The sequence below is a fragment of the Perna viridis genome, chromosome 11, assembly GCF_037379345.1.
Source record: "Perna viridis isolate PV_CMFRI_1.1 ecotype Kerala chromosome 11, ASM3737934v1, whole genome shotgun sequence".
NCBI classification, from domain to species: Eukaryota; Metazoa; Mollusca; class Bivalvia; order Mytilida; family Mytilidae; genus Perna; species Perna viridis.
In genome coordinates this window covers 2749801-2764260 of record NC_142455.1, presented here as the reverse complement: position 1 = coordinate 2764260, position 14460 = coordinate 2749801, and the positions used below count along the sequence as shown (strand labels likewise).

Below are 14460 nucleotides of genomic sequence, written 5' to 3'. Positions count from 1 at the left end.
CTTTTGGGGGTCTACATGTATCACATACTTCAGAATTAGCTTGATTCTTTCTGCTACTTAAACAGATGACAGACTACAGACAACACAACACAAGATGCCATGCGATGCTGATGTGGTCTTTGGCTATGTGAGCTAATAGAGGTACAAGGCTCCAGTCAGATATGACCTGCTTCAGGACCAATAACTTTGGCAAAAAGGAAACTCACAGTGTCATGGCAACAGCCCAAGATAGGAAACCTGCATAATGCAGTAAAAATTATGAAGGAAAAATTGTAAAAAAAAATATTTATTAGAAATTGCTCCTACATTTCCTGTATTAATTTTCTGCTGTCCTTCAATTTCTTCTCACTTTGTATCTTTTCTATTTCCTTCTTTGTTTCCATGACATCAGCTAGATCACTGGTTAATGCACCTACAAAAAAAGTGCATTAATGGATTATCAACCACCCCTCATTATGGCAGAAATTGGCAAAATGGATTATCAACCACCCCTCATTATGGCAGAAATAGGCAAAATGTTAAAGTTTATGGTACTTGTAGTTAACAACTGAGCAAAGTATAAAAAAATTCATTGATTTGTTCTCAAATTGTCATCTGGGCTGGACATACATGCAACTTCTCGGAAGGTATCATTATATCTTGTCAATAGGTGTGCAGTATAAAAATATGAACTGGTAAAGGTTTATTGCATGAATTATGGGTAAAATATTGTCCCAAGCCTCTCTTATAAGCTTATACAAAAATAAGCTATGGAAAATATAATATACTATTTATGCAATAACTGGCAAAGGGCAACAAGAGAAGTCTTCATAAAAGCAACCCTCAAGAATTAATGATTTTATCGTGTTAAGTCAATGTGATTATGAAGTTGCATGTGTTGTCAAAGAGTAATCAAGGGAACCAAGACTTTAGCAGAAATCAAAAGAATGTAATCCTTGGACAAAGACCAGAAACGGAAAGCAGACAAACACAACAAAGAACAAAAAAGTAACTAAAATCAAACATACAAAGTAACAAAAGCAAATGAGCAACTCGGACTCCACTAAAAACTTGGAGCATGGACCAGGTGCACCAGTAGGGTAACCCTCCTCTGTTTTTCTAGAAATACCTGCTGAGTTGCTCATAAGAAGTCAAGTCTGGGGTAGAAGAAAGAGGAAAGGAAAACTATGACACGTTGAACAAATCAGTTTTCGGGTGCAGATGGATACACTGTAACGATCCATGAGTTCATGATGATGACCATAAAACTTCTGTAGTGATGACTTCAATTTTGTAGCAACATAATCCTGTTCCAGAAGCCTAATTGTAAGAAGTCTAGCGTGATGCAAAAGTCTGTGTAGTTACGACAAGACAGTTGTGAGTATGGAAGTTAAAAATTTTGAAAGAGTCTCTGTATGTATAAGTTGTGATATGAAAACTCCATATGCACAGGTGCTAAAAGGATATTGCCACAGATGTAGGGAAAGTCATCACATTTGTTGTATTATAATATAAGTTTGGTCAAGAGTTTTCCTTTACCATTGATTTCTAAGTGTAGGTCAAGGTAAGAGTCTGACCTCACAGTGTCTGCACTATCCTTTATCTCAAGTTCTTTGGGGTTACAAGATGCCATGTATCAAATCCCTGAAACTAGGATTGTTTAACGATAATATGTCATTTATAAAGCAGAAACCGAGATAAAACTATCTCAAGTTAAACAATGTTTTTTCTTTAGGATAAGATCAGCTATAAAGTCCCATTGGAATGCCGACCATTGGTTGAAAAATGGCAAATCTGTCATCAATCTGCCGAAATTGTTGCACACATCAGATCAGAAACTGTATCCCCTCTCCATTTTACATTATCAAAAGCTGGTAAAAACAGGAAGCTACTGTTTAGCTTTTCTAATATGGCAATAAAAAGGGGCAATGAAACATCCTCAAGAGAACAAAGAACAAAAGGCCTGAGAACAAAAAAATTGCCTTTGCAAGCCTTATGGAGGAAGTCCTCATAATGGTAATCAAAATGAATTTAACCTCTGACCCATTGAGAGCCTGATTTCAGTCTGACAAGAAGTTAACCAGAAATACTCAATAGGAATTTAACCTTTGACCCATTGAGAGCCTGATTTCAGTCTGACAAGAAGTTAACCAGAAATACTCAGTACGAATCTTTACTAGTTTTGTATCATTAACAAAAAAAAAAAAAAAAAAAAAACTGGTCATATCCTAAAGTTCTGTTATGTTATGAGGACAAATGATTTCTATTTGATGCAAAACTGTAAAACTATCAACATATTTAACTATGATCCTATACAAGTTACACCTGCCTCATATCAAAGGAGGAAGTCCTAATAATGGTAATCTATATGAATGTTACATGTGCTACAAAGGACTGCCTACCTAGGGTCTGATTTTAGTCTGACTGGAAAAGACTTGCTGCAAATCATGTGGTGTAAATACAAAAAGTTCATGTATGGGACAAATCGGCCTTATGAAAGGTTGTCCTAAGACTACAAGAAATTCATCCAACTTATGATAAATGTCATATCTATTGATCAAGTGTACCATGTCCTCTAACACTTACAACTGCCTCAAATTTTAACTCACAAAATTTGTCAAAATAAAAATCGCCGGTGTAGTATGCAGATCTTCACCTGGTAACAATACATCCTACCAAATATGGGAGAAATCTGTCAAGCAATTTAAGAGTAGTTGTGCTCAAAAAGTCTTTGGCTATTAAGAACAGCTGAAAAAAGTCTGTCCCATAACTCTTACAAAATTTGTTGAATTAAAATGGCGATCTGGTATTCTGGTATGCATTTCTTTACCTTATAAAAATACATCCATCTAAATATGGTAGGAATCTGTAAAGTGGTTTCAGAGGAGTTGTTCTCACAAGAAAATGATGATGAATGAATGGACAAGTAAAAAACAGTACACCCTCCTCAACTTTGAGGCATGGGGTTAAGTACTTATAAATAATTTTTTGATTTCTACAAGGATAACTTTCACTCACAGAACTCTAACTGTAGCTCAGTAACAGCTGTTTGCAATGCCATGCCATAACGATTGGACCAGCTCAACATAAACTCAATCTTCTTTGACGCAGTAAACAGTCTCTTTCTCAACAGTCTTAACCCAGACTTGGACTTTTCTTCTTTACATCTCTTGGTTTCTGAACAGAGTAAAGCATCTCAACAACATAAATTATTGATGCATTTATTTTAAGTTTCAATTTTTGTAATTTTTTAACTAAATCAAATTTAGAATTTTGTAATGTCTTGAGAAATTCTTCTTATGTTTACAAGAGAGTAATCTAGGCAACAAAGATTCAAGCACAACATAATGGTTAAGTTAAAAATTCTCTTATTAGGAGAGATTAAGGAGGTCGACCTAGGGTAAGGGACACAATTCTTACAATTCATTGGGATGTTTGTATTCAGCATTTCACATCAATCTTATGTAAGCATCAAAGTAACTTGGACTGATTTCATTCTGTTTCAAATGAACGCTTGAAGGGCTTTAGTGAAACTGAATATAATACAAACATATTACGGATTATTTATGTTATTGCAGCATCAGTAGTGGGATAATTCTAATACATCAAAATCCAAAACAATGGCCTGAACCGAGTCCAAATTGAGGTTTATTGAAAACAAGTCAAAACACACATAGTGCCCTGATTAATTATCAAGGCTACAATACACATTTTTCTAAACACATTTTAATGTTAATATATTCAAATTTTAAATTTTTATGTAGGAAATTAAAATTTTTCAGTGATTTTGTAAGCATCAGCAGCATGCCCATTCACGTGCTGCAGTACATATTTCATGTACAATTTAAGAAGTCAAAACATTCATGCACGTACAATAATAATGCCCTATTTTTATTTTAATGGGTTTCCAGTGTTTGAATTTCAGGTCTTCCACGCCATCTTTCATAGTCAAAATATATCGCTATCAGAAAATATTTTTATTTACATCTAAAGTGAAAGTAAAATATGTCTGAATTTATCGGACGATTTGATTGGCTACTTTCGATATCCAAGTCCAATCATGGAAGTCATTTTAAATAATAAAGTCTCAGAATGTCGGGTAGTTTCATTGGCTGCTTAAAGTATCTTCGACCAATCACAGAAGTCTTTTAATATAATATCCAGCATTCTTTAAATGAAAAGTTAACGATGTACTTGAATAAAGTAAACAAAGTATGCAGGGATCTTTAAATGACTTTTTTTTTATAGGTTGTAAGACAAGCTGCAGTCAGATTTAATGCTAATAAACAATAATATTCATGTATTATTATGATCCTGTTGAACAAAATAAAGTATTAAAATGTATTTGTTATTCTATTCAACTGTGAACATATGTTAAAAAGAAATACAAAATGACAAAACATACACAATTATTATAGTCTTCCATTCTAGATTGTCCTTTTCGCATGACATTGATTTCATGATCATTTGTACCATCAATAAAACCTTCGTACCCCCAAATTTAAAGGTCAGGGGGTACATGTACCCCAATTTGCAAAAAACAGTGGGCATGGCATCAACCCAATAATGTGGGAGGGTTAAAAGTTATGATATTTCATTTCATTTTATAAAGATCACAATATATCCCTTCACTCAAAATGATTTTTCTGAAATATCATGGAATAAAATAACTGATGTGCGTACCATGTGTTAAGTTCTTTATAGCAGCCAGGAATATGTCTAACAAATCTGTCAGTGCCGCCATTACATATTGAAGTGGATTGTGTTGACTGGGTCCCTGTATCATACTGGTAACATCTTCTATTACAGATATGTGGTACTGTCTAGATGTGTGATTTGCTTTGTTTATCTGAAAAAAAATTCATGGACTTTCTGTAATTCCTTTGGATAAAAGTTTTTGCATGCCATTGCCTTCTCAAACTCAATTTTAGATCAATTAAAGTTTTAAAATCTTGAAGATTTGTTTTCTTTTAATAAAGAATAAGTGTTGCCAACAGCCTATTATGTGTGAAATTCTTTCAGAGAAAGTGGGTAAGTTGTAAATTGTTGTTTTATTCTTATTAAAATTTGCTTTGTTTTTTCAGTTGCTTCCTCTTATCTTTATTTCAAAAATTATATTATTTCATTACATTTTCCATAATAACAAATGAACTGTGAGAATTGAATGAATCTAAACAGAAATTTTGATATCATGGAATGTTTTTAACTTGCATTATGTATGTCATGGAATGCTTTTACTTAACATTTGGTATGTCATGGAACATTTTTAACATACCATTTGTATTTCATAGGATGTTTTCAACTTACATTGTGAATTTCATGGAATATGGTCAAATTACATTTAGTATGTCATGGAATGTTTTTAACTTATATTGTGTATGTCATAGGATATTTTGAACGCAGATTGTGTATTTTATGGAATAATGTCAACTTACATTCTGTATGACATGGAATGTTTTTAACTCACATTTAGTATGACATGGAATGTTTATAACTTACACTCAGTAAACACTGTAAACAGAGCTGGACAGCTTCAGCAGGGCTCCAGCACACAACATTATCACTCAGTACAGTACTGGTACTTAGAACCTCCTACAAACAAAAGAAAATCCTAAAAGTTCTTTCCTGTGATAAATTTGTTTCAGAACATGTACATGTACCATTCCTGAACTGTTTCATCAATGACCACTGATTGAATGATGGCTGATGTATCAATAATTGATCTGATTGTGGTTTTATGTAAATTTATGGATGCTTGAACCATATAAATTTTATAACATTCTTCGGAACAAATCCAATATAATGCCATATTAAATTTATTTGGAATTTAAAGTATGAAAACCACATTTTGCATTTTTTTCTGAAAAAAAAAAAAGAAACAAACGTAAAAGAAATTTCAAGTCTTGATTTATTTCCTATAGTTAATATGGAAAACCTAAACAAATTATATGAATCTGTAAACTATATTTACTGATCAGCGGCCAAGTAAAGGAAAATGGCAGCAATAGCTGGTTTAACAAATCAGTTTGACAGATTGATGACTGATAGGTAACTTGAATTACTTTAGTATCAGTCATCAGAAGTCAGAAATCAGACAGAAGGTGATTCATGCATTTCAAAAACCCACCAAATTCAGTTTTATTTCTTGTTCAGAAACATTTACTGATCACAAAACAAGTCTTAATTTTTCATTTGGTTGTTGCGCTTTTGAGATAAAAATTACATAGATTGTACATGAAATAGGTACTTTGCAAGAGTTATCGTTCTTGAGAAGGTTTCATTTGGTTGATTTTAGATTGTAAGATTTTCTAAAAAGTACAGGTCTGAATGCAGAAATGATTATCGTTATGTGAATGTACAGCAAATGTCGACCAAAAAAGCATCGTTTGTTTGGTGGGTTTTTCGTCACCATGTATCACTTCACCAATGCCAGTGTCTGTATTTTATGTAGACTGGTACTTAAAACCTCGAAACCATGATTTCAAGAATCCATTAACTTGTGTTTCTTCAATAATCCACGAAAATTGGTATCCACAAATTAAAGTACTTTCACAGTAAGTATTTCGTATCTGTTTTAGTACTTTCCTCTACAATTCTGTTTATGGTGATTTATAAGAACCAGTCATTGCATCAATATTGCATTTTGTTTAGTTAACAAAAACCTTTATGGTCACTTAAATTCATTTGTGAACTAGAACACACTGAATGCTTTAAAAAAAGATGACATAAAAATTAAACATCAACATACTGGGAGAGTTAGAGACTGTTTTGTTAAAAACAGCAAATATTTAAATCTGAAAGGTCTGAAATAAGGAATATCATTTTCTGTAGCTGAGATACCAGGCTCATACAGATCAAAACACTGTAACCATAGCAGCCTACCTTTGCAGCATCTACAGGAAATGTCACATGATCACCATTGTACAATCTACACACAAAACAGTAGGAGTATAATACATTGATCACATTGTTTCTGATGTCAGCTGATGGCTTTCCTTTCTAAACAAAAGAAACAACAAAAAAATCAAAAGGGTCCACATATACGTTTCTACACAATATAAATGTGTTTTTCAAGGTAATTTGATTTTCACAATTCTGGGGTCAGGAAAAAAAACTGGTGAATAAACTCCAAACAAATTTAAAACAGGAAATTTGTTCTTCAAATGTATGGATATGCTTGAGTGTAAACAGTAAAAATTAAATCATATTATACAAAATAACCTGTTTGCTCAAAGAAAATCAACCAATCAGGAAGCTAGTTACAAATCAAATTATTTGGATTATAGGAAAGATAATTTGATACATACCAGTAGCAGGTTTATGTCAGGAATATCTTCCTTGATTTCAGGTTGTTTTCCCTTCACAGTCTTTCCCTCATCATCTGTTTCTGTTATCAAGGTCTGTAAATATAGAACCAACATATGGACATATTGACTTACTTTTAGATAAAATGGCCTCTGCATATTTATGACCCATAGATATCAGTAAAAAAACATCAAAGCAAGCAGTATAACGAAAATGTGTATGGTGTATATGTCAAAAAGAAAACAAACCCACCGGGATGAAAATGCCGGCCCAAGGCCACCCATTGGTTTTTAATGAACAACAAGGAAATCCTCATACCACAGGGCAGGCTGCAGCTGGCCCCAAATCATCATTATACACAAGTACAGTGAAAGAGTTGCCCCTTTATACTCAAGTAACATAAAAAATAAACTAGAGGTGAAAACCAAACAATACACACAGAGGTCAGAAATTCCTGACTTGGGACAGGCGCTAAAAAATGTGGCAGGGTTTGGCGTGACCACAACCCTCCCCCTTTAAAATCTGACCACTATGGAAAAAGAATGCCTGTTTTAAGTCTTTGCAACTCACTCCATACAACAATGTAACTGTCATACAGACATATTACAGGTTGTACATCAGCAAATGAATATTAGATGTATAGGCAAAATTGACAATACCTTCTCTTTCCACCATGGTGTCCAGACTTCTACAAGGGTAGACAACTTTCCACCAGCTGCTAGTCTTTCAAATTCTTTTTTCTCTTTTTCTGACAATCTGCTCCACACAGCCTGAGTGTCATTATCTATCATAATTCACAAAAAAAGAAAGAAATTATAGAACTACATGTATACTTACTTTAATGTACATGTATATATGGTAAATGGTTCCTTATAATAAAATGACAACAGTTCGTTTATTCCTCAAATGCTCAATAAAAAATAAAATCTTCCTAATGAATCATTTAACAACCAGTCATTGTAAAATTCAGACACTGCCCATGCTAAAGGTGATTCATGGTCAAGAAAACCCCACTACACGAACAATGTTTTTTTTGGTCCCAAAATGCTATACATGTATACTTTCACATAACTATATAGTCCTTCCTGCATTAAATTAGTGTTTTGAAATCCACTAAAATCAACCATATGAATCCAAATGAAGAACTTGAACTCCTGCAAAGTGATAATTTTGTACATTACCTGTATTAGTTTTATCTCTAAAATGCAAGAACCAAAAGATGAACTAAGACTGGCCTATTATTAGAATAGAAATAAAACTGAATTTGGTGGGTTAATGACAGAGTAATCAAGGGAACCAAGATTCCAGCCAAAATCAAAAGGGACAAAGACAAGACATTGAAAACAGACAAAACATGACAAAGAACATAAAATAACTAAAATAATACATACAAAGTAACAAAAGTAATTAAGCAACTCAGACGCCACTAAAAATTGGGAGCATGGATCTGGTGCTCCAGTACGGACACACATGAATCCAGTCTGATTTTTATTTAAAAAAATGCTATTTTAGAACATTGAAACTCATAATTTGAGTCTGATAAGGAACAACAAAGTAGCAGAAATAAGTGATTGATACTGTGTTTGCAAGCAAAACCAAAAAGTCACCAAAATTTGCAAATAGTGGTAGAATTAGTTATCTAGATATCAATTTTCATCGAAATCAAACTGTTTAAATTTTGCCATTTTTGCCATTTTAAAAAATTGTGGCTTTCTTACAAAATCTGAGACTACAATTGAATTTAGAAGGCCATGTTTACCCTTGATATTAATTTTCATCCAAATCAAACAATGCTGAAATTTTGCTGATTTAGGCAGATTTTGAAAAAAAATGGTGGCTTTCTTAAAAAAATTTCGGCTGTAATGATGGCAAGTCAAGAACTGCTGTTTGAGCTATTTTCATACAACTGAATAGATCCACAAATTTAGTAATTTTTTTTTTTTTTACTTTTTCTAATTTGTTTTGGTAGCCATTTTGAAATCAGAAGCCATTATAAAATATTGAAAGTTGCATGCACATCCCGTGTGTAATCAGTTGGACATCTTCGTTTTGGCGACTTAATAAACAATGGAAAAAAATGTAAAGTAATGACATCTGGAGATCCATTAAATAGAAATTTAAAGAAAGACATCTCTCAAAATAGCAAACAAAAATTAAAAAAAATTTAATCTAAACATTACCAAGATCAATTCCTTGTAATCTCTCCTCTAAATCTTCATCTGTAACAAATAGCAAATGAGGTAATAAAAACTTTGTATACAAATCATAGAATGTGTTTGATTAAGTAGGTAGACCTAGGGTAAGGGACACAACTCTGTGTTTGATTAAGGAGGTAGACCTGGGGTAAGGGATACAACTGTTACAAATCATTGGAATGTTTGTATTCACCATTTTACAACAATCTCATGTAAGCATCAATGCAACTTGGACTGATTTCAATCTGTTTCAAAGGAAAGCTTGAAAGGCTTTGGTGAAATATAATATGATTCAAACAGGAGTTATGTCCCTTACCTCATTAAGACAGGTTTTGGTTTACCCAGGTTCAAAAAACATTCAAACTAATATGAAAGGGCACCCATGAGTGTCTCGATTAAAAAGGTTTAAACTGTTTGTTTTAAATTTCAAATTCTTAAAAAAACATTTTATTTTCAATTTTCTATGTTGGCATGCAAGTCTACTGAATTCATGTTCAACTAGTTACAGTTTCTAATTCATTTATACCATACAACTTGAACAAATAGAATGTACAGTCACACAAATTTTACCTGGTAAGTCTTTTAATAAACATCTGTGTTAAGCCCTTTCCTTTTTTATAGAGTTTAAATTACCATAACTCCTAACATGGGCCAATTATCTTTCGGGTTGACCTTATATTCATATTCAATTCAGTTTAATGTTTACTGGTAATAACTTCATAAAAAAATCAATTTACCATCATCTGAATCTACACCAGGATCTTCATCCTCTACTCTTTTCAGCATCTCTAATATCTTCTGTCTTTCATTCTTACTGTAAAAATTTAACTCAGTTTATCAATGAACAACATTACATGTACATGTATGTATATTCATCATGTGTCAAATGAATTTTTCAAAGCCATATAATCTTCTACAAATCTGATAAAGGTTGAAAAAAAGAAATAAAAAAGAAATAATTTGGTGCTTAAATCATGTTGATACCTTTAATCGTTCAAAAATTCAAAAGTATTCTTGGATCAGTATAACAAAATGGCTGACAGATGGTTAATTTTGAAATTTTGTGACATCAAATGTATCTAAGGCACTTGTTTTGAATTTTTTAATTACAATCAGTATCACAAAACTTTATTCGAAACCACCATGCAGCTTGATAATTTGTGTTTCTATGCGTAAACAGATGTCCTTCTAGAAAAAACTCAATTGTGTTTGTAAACTATGTTACATCTTTTGAATGGAACCTGTACATGTATGCTTAAAGCTAAAGTGTGATTTCCTAGTCTTGTATTTTACTCATTTTTCCTTCACTGACACATGTACATTGTGTCTTATATTTGTATGCATTGACTGGTACCAAATAGAAAGTGGTATATGTGTATGCTCTTAACAGGCATTGTGTGATACATGTTAAATTGTTTAAATCTTAAGTATTTTAAGATAAACATCACTTAGTCATGTAAGTTTCATACATTCAAGGTACATGTACTGGTATATATATATATACATGTACTGGGATATATATATAATTAATCGTCTAAAAAAAAGTCAACAATCACTCTTATGGGGTGATGGATCGTTGTAAAAGGATGCGAAACATAACAATAAATTAAATAAATGTCTAAATAAGTTTAACATCACCAGAAGATGGTAAAATTTAAATTGAATATTTTGGATAACTGATATCCTTCTTCAGCATAAAGCTCATATAACTTTATGAGCATAAAACTCACAAATACCACATCGGAACTGGAGAAGGTATATGGTATTTCCATAACCGAAATTATTTGCAAAACCGAAAATACCATATACCTTCTCCAGTGCCGATGTGGTATGCAGTACGTTGACGAAACAGAACAACCTTTCAACAGGTGTATGAATGGTCATCACAGTAACTATAAATGCAAACCAGACCTCCCTCTAAGTTGCCATCTTAGATCTGCCGGACACACCCAGGAGGATCTCCACAACATTTTTGTTACCATCATAGAACATAATAAAAACTGGTCAAAATGTAAAAGAGTATCTCTGGAAAGCTTTTGGATGAAGAAATAACAAACTTCTCCAGATGGAATAAACGAGAAAAAATAATTCATTTTTAGGTCTTAGTCTAAGGCTAGTACAGCACTATATGATATACATCAATACCCTGAACTACTATATTTTGAATTTTTTTCATTGTTTTCCACAGTTAATTTTTACTTTCAATTTTGATAAGCTTCTGAATCTGTTTTGATCTTGAACTTTGTGAGTTTTATGCTCATAAAGTTATAATTTGACAGTTCTATACGTTTACATATGTTCCCTGTATCAATTTGATCCGATGGAGCAGTGTAGTGAATAGAGTCGTCACATTAATTATATACATATATATATATATATATATATAGTGTCAGTTTAAAGCTTGATTACCGTAAGGATTAATCATTCTATCAATTTTTGAAACATAAAACTTTTTTAATACAATATTGATAAAGTAAAAAATTTACAACTTGAAAATTAAATTCATGTTGACCGAAGTATTTTACTACCTTTTGGTTACTGTGATGAGAAACATTTTAAAGTGTAAGTGTTTGTAAGAGTCAGGCAAAATGGGAAAAATCATAAACATGCATGTAAAAAAAAAAACCATCGATCTGACAATGTATATATTATCACTCAAAGATACTTTATTTGAAAAGACCATTATTTAATCTCTGCATCAGTTGCTTTACTCAGAATGTTTCAATAGAATGTTTTAATAAGGTTTTTGATAGAGTTATCTGCCCGTGAAATGTTCATTTTCAGTGCATTTCAATGAAATTATAACTCAATGCACCGACATGATATGGAAAATATAGTCTTTTTTCTTTGATTCCAAATGATGGTTTAATAACACTATCAAAATGGTTGGTTTTCCATACCATGCTTCACTGCCTGATTCTTCAAAGACTACTACTTAAATACCTAGTGGAGAAGTCTTTGAGACCTTCCATAAAACTGTCTTTGTAGAAGTTTTCCGAACATTGCAGATGCTTCTCAGATTTGTAGCATTCCAGTGAACAGTACTGTACATTACATCGCGGACACGTGTACTTTGACTTCTCTTTGAGACACCTGAAATTAGGACAACCATTTGTGTAAGTTATACAAATAATGATGACTAATAAAAGAGTCAAGAAACATTAATAAGTTCATGTAATATCAATTCCAATTATAGCCTCTCATACAGTAAGACCTATGTGACCCAGATATGGGAACCTCCACGAGGTGGCAGATGGTAACTGGGTACCTTGCGGCCACAGGCTAAATCACAAGGTCTGGGAGGAGTCTAGGCCCCTAGCTATAGATGCAAGGTATGCCAGGCCCTTTGGTGTGTGGAAATGCCCTGATACCTGCAAACCTAGATCCCAGCTATGGGTTAAACAGTTCTACTGTCTTGTAGATGACTTGGGAGAGTCAAAGGCTATGGGAGCAAACCCAGACAGAAAATCCGGACAGATGAAGTTCATCAGCAATGGTATTGCAATCGTCTAAGGAAGGAAAATCCTGAAAGAAAACACGAGCCTGGAGGTACCTAGGTTGAGAGTAAGTCTAATCACTTCACCTTGGAAAAAAGAAGATGATTACGGAAACCAAAAAGTCGAAATATACAAGAAGGGATGGATCAGATATCAAACACACTTCAGTTCAGCAAAGTAAAAATGACACGTGGGAATGAAAGCCCAACGGAAGTTCACACACAGAAAGATACACTGGCTAATCCCAAGATCACCAGGAGACTTGGTACATGGAACATCAGAACCACGTATGCCACTGGGAAAACTGCACAGGTCATGAAGGAAATGAGAAGGTATCGCTTCAACATTTTGGGGATAAGTGAATGCAGATGGACAGGATCAGGAAAGATCAACACCCAAACCGGTAGATCCAATGACCATCACAGTAATGGAGTTGCCATCGCTATGACAAACGATACATTCAAATCGCTTTAGGAATGAACGCCAATCAGTGACAGAATAATAACAGCTCAATTCTGGCCAAAAAACAACTGTTGTACAAGTATATGAACCCACCAACGAAGCAGACGAAGATGATAAAGAGGCATTTTACAAACAACTGCAAAAGGTCATTGACAAAACACCACGTCACGATACTATACTCTTGATAGGGGACCTTAATGCAATAGTTGGAAACAAGCTGGAAGGAGAAAATGGCATTGTAGGCAGACACTGAATACAATGTGAAAGGAACGACAAAGGGGAAAAGTTTGTTTCATTCTGTGGCCTAAACAACTTTGCCATAACAACGTTTCCTCACAAGGATATTCATCTTCACACTTGGACATCACCAAACAGCATGTACAAGAACCAAGTCAATCATGTTGCCATCAATGGAAAGTCCAAGAGATCAATAAACGATGTCAGAGTACAGAGAGATGCAAATTTAGGAAGTGACCATAACCTACTAGTCATCAAGCTAAAACTGAAACTGCACAAAATTCAAGGAAAACCAATAGCATCTACATGATGCAAATCATGCAAGCTAAAAATACCTGAAATTAAAGAAAGATTTACCATAGAATTGAGAAACAGATTCAGTGCCCTAACTGAATAACATGACGTAGAGATTCACTGGACAGAATTTAAGAGCATCTACAATGAAACAGCACAAAAGATCATCGTTCCAAGAAAGAAATGAAATCAGGAGTGGATAATAGCAGAAAGTTGGAAACTTGTGGTGGAAAGAAAGGCATTTAATAACAAGATAGATGGAACAAGATCGGAGAGGGTCAAAGAGAAGCTACAACACGATATAGCAATAAAGACAAAGAAGTGAAAAAGAATATGAGGAAAGACAAGAGACAATGGTTCGAAAACCTTGCAACTGAAGCAGATACAGCAGGCAGTAAAGGAAACATGAAGACAGTTTATGATATCACTAAAAAACTTGCCAAAAGTAAGATAACACAAATTAAACACATAAAAGACAAAAATGGGACACT

The 14460-nt window shown here is 33.4% G+C and overlaps 1 protein-coding gene across 3 annotated transcripts in view; it reads right to left on the bottom strand.

Annotated features, from left to right (window-relative positions):
- LOC148602321 (zinc finger HIT domain-containing protein 2-like) overlaps positions 1-14460 on the bottom strand; it is a 40798-nt gene that overhangs the window by 21312 nt on the left and 5026 nt on the right. For 2 of the 3 annotated variants that reach the window (XR_015916410.1, XM_088551941.1), the window contains exons 2-11: positions 12423-12572; positions 10217-10293; positions 9465-9503; positions 7944-8068; positions 7287-7379; positions 6862-6978; positions 5479-5571; positions 4663-4828; positions 2998-3156; positions 307-412 (exon numbers count right to left, since the gene is read on the bottom strand). Coding sequence is in view for 2 of the 3 variants with exons in the window: in XM_088551941.1 (XP_088408067.1) it covers positions 307-412; positions 2998-3156; positions 4663-4828; positions 5479-5571; positions 6862-6978; positions 7287-7379; positions 7944-8068; positions 9465-9503; positions 10217-10293; positions 12423-12572 (1125 nt within the window). In the remaining variant the exon portion in view is untranslated. Of the gene's footprint in view, positions 1-270; positions 413-2997; positions 3157-4662; positions 4829-5478; positions 5572-6861; positions 6979-7286; positions 7380-7943; positions 8069-9464; positions 9504-10216; positions 10294-12422; positions 12573-14460 lie in introns of those variants that run through there. The other variant, XM_088551942.1, reaches the window with a different exon arrangement.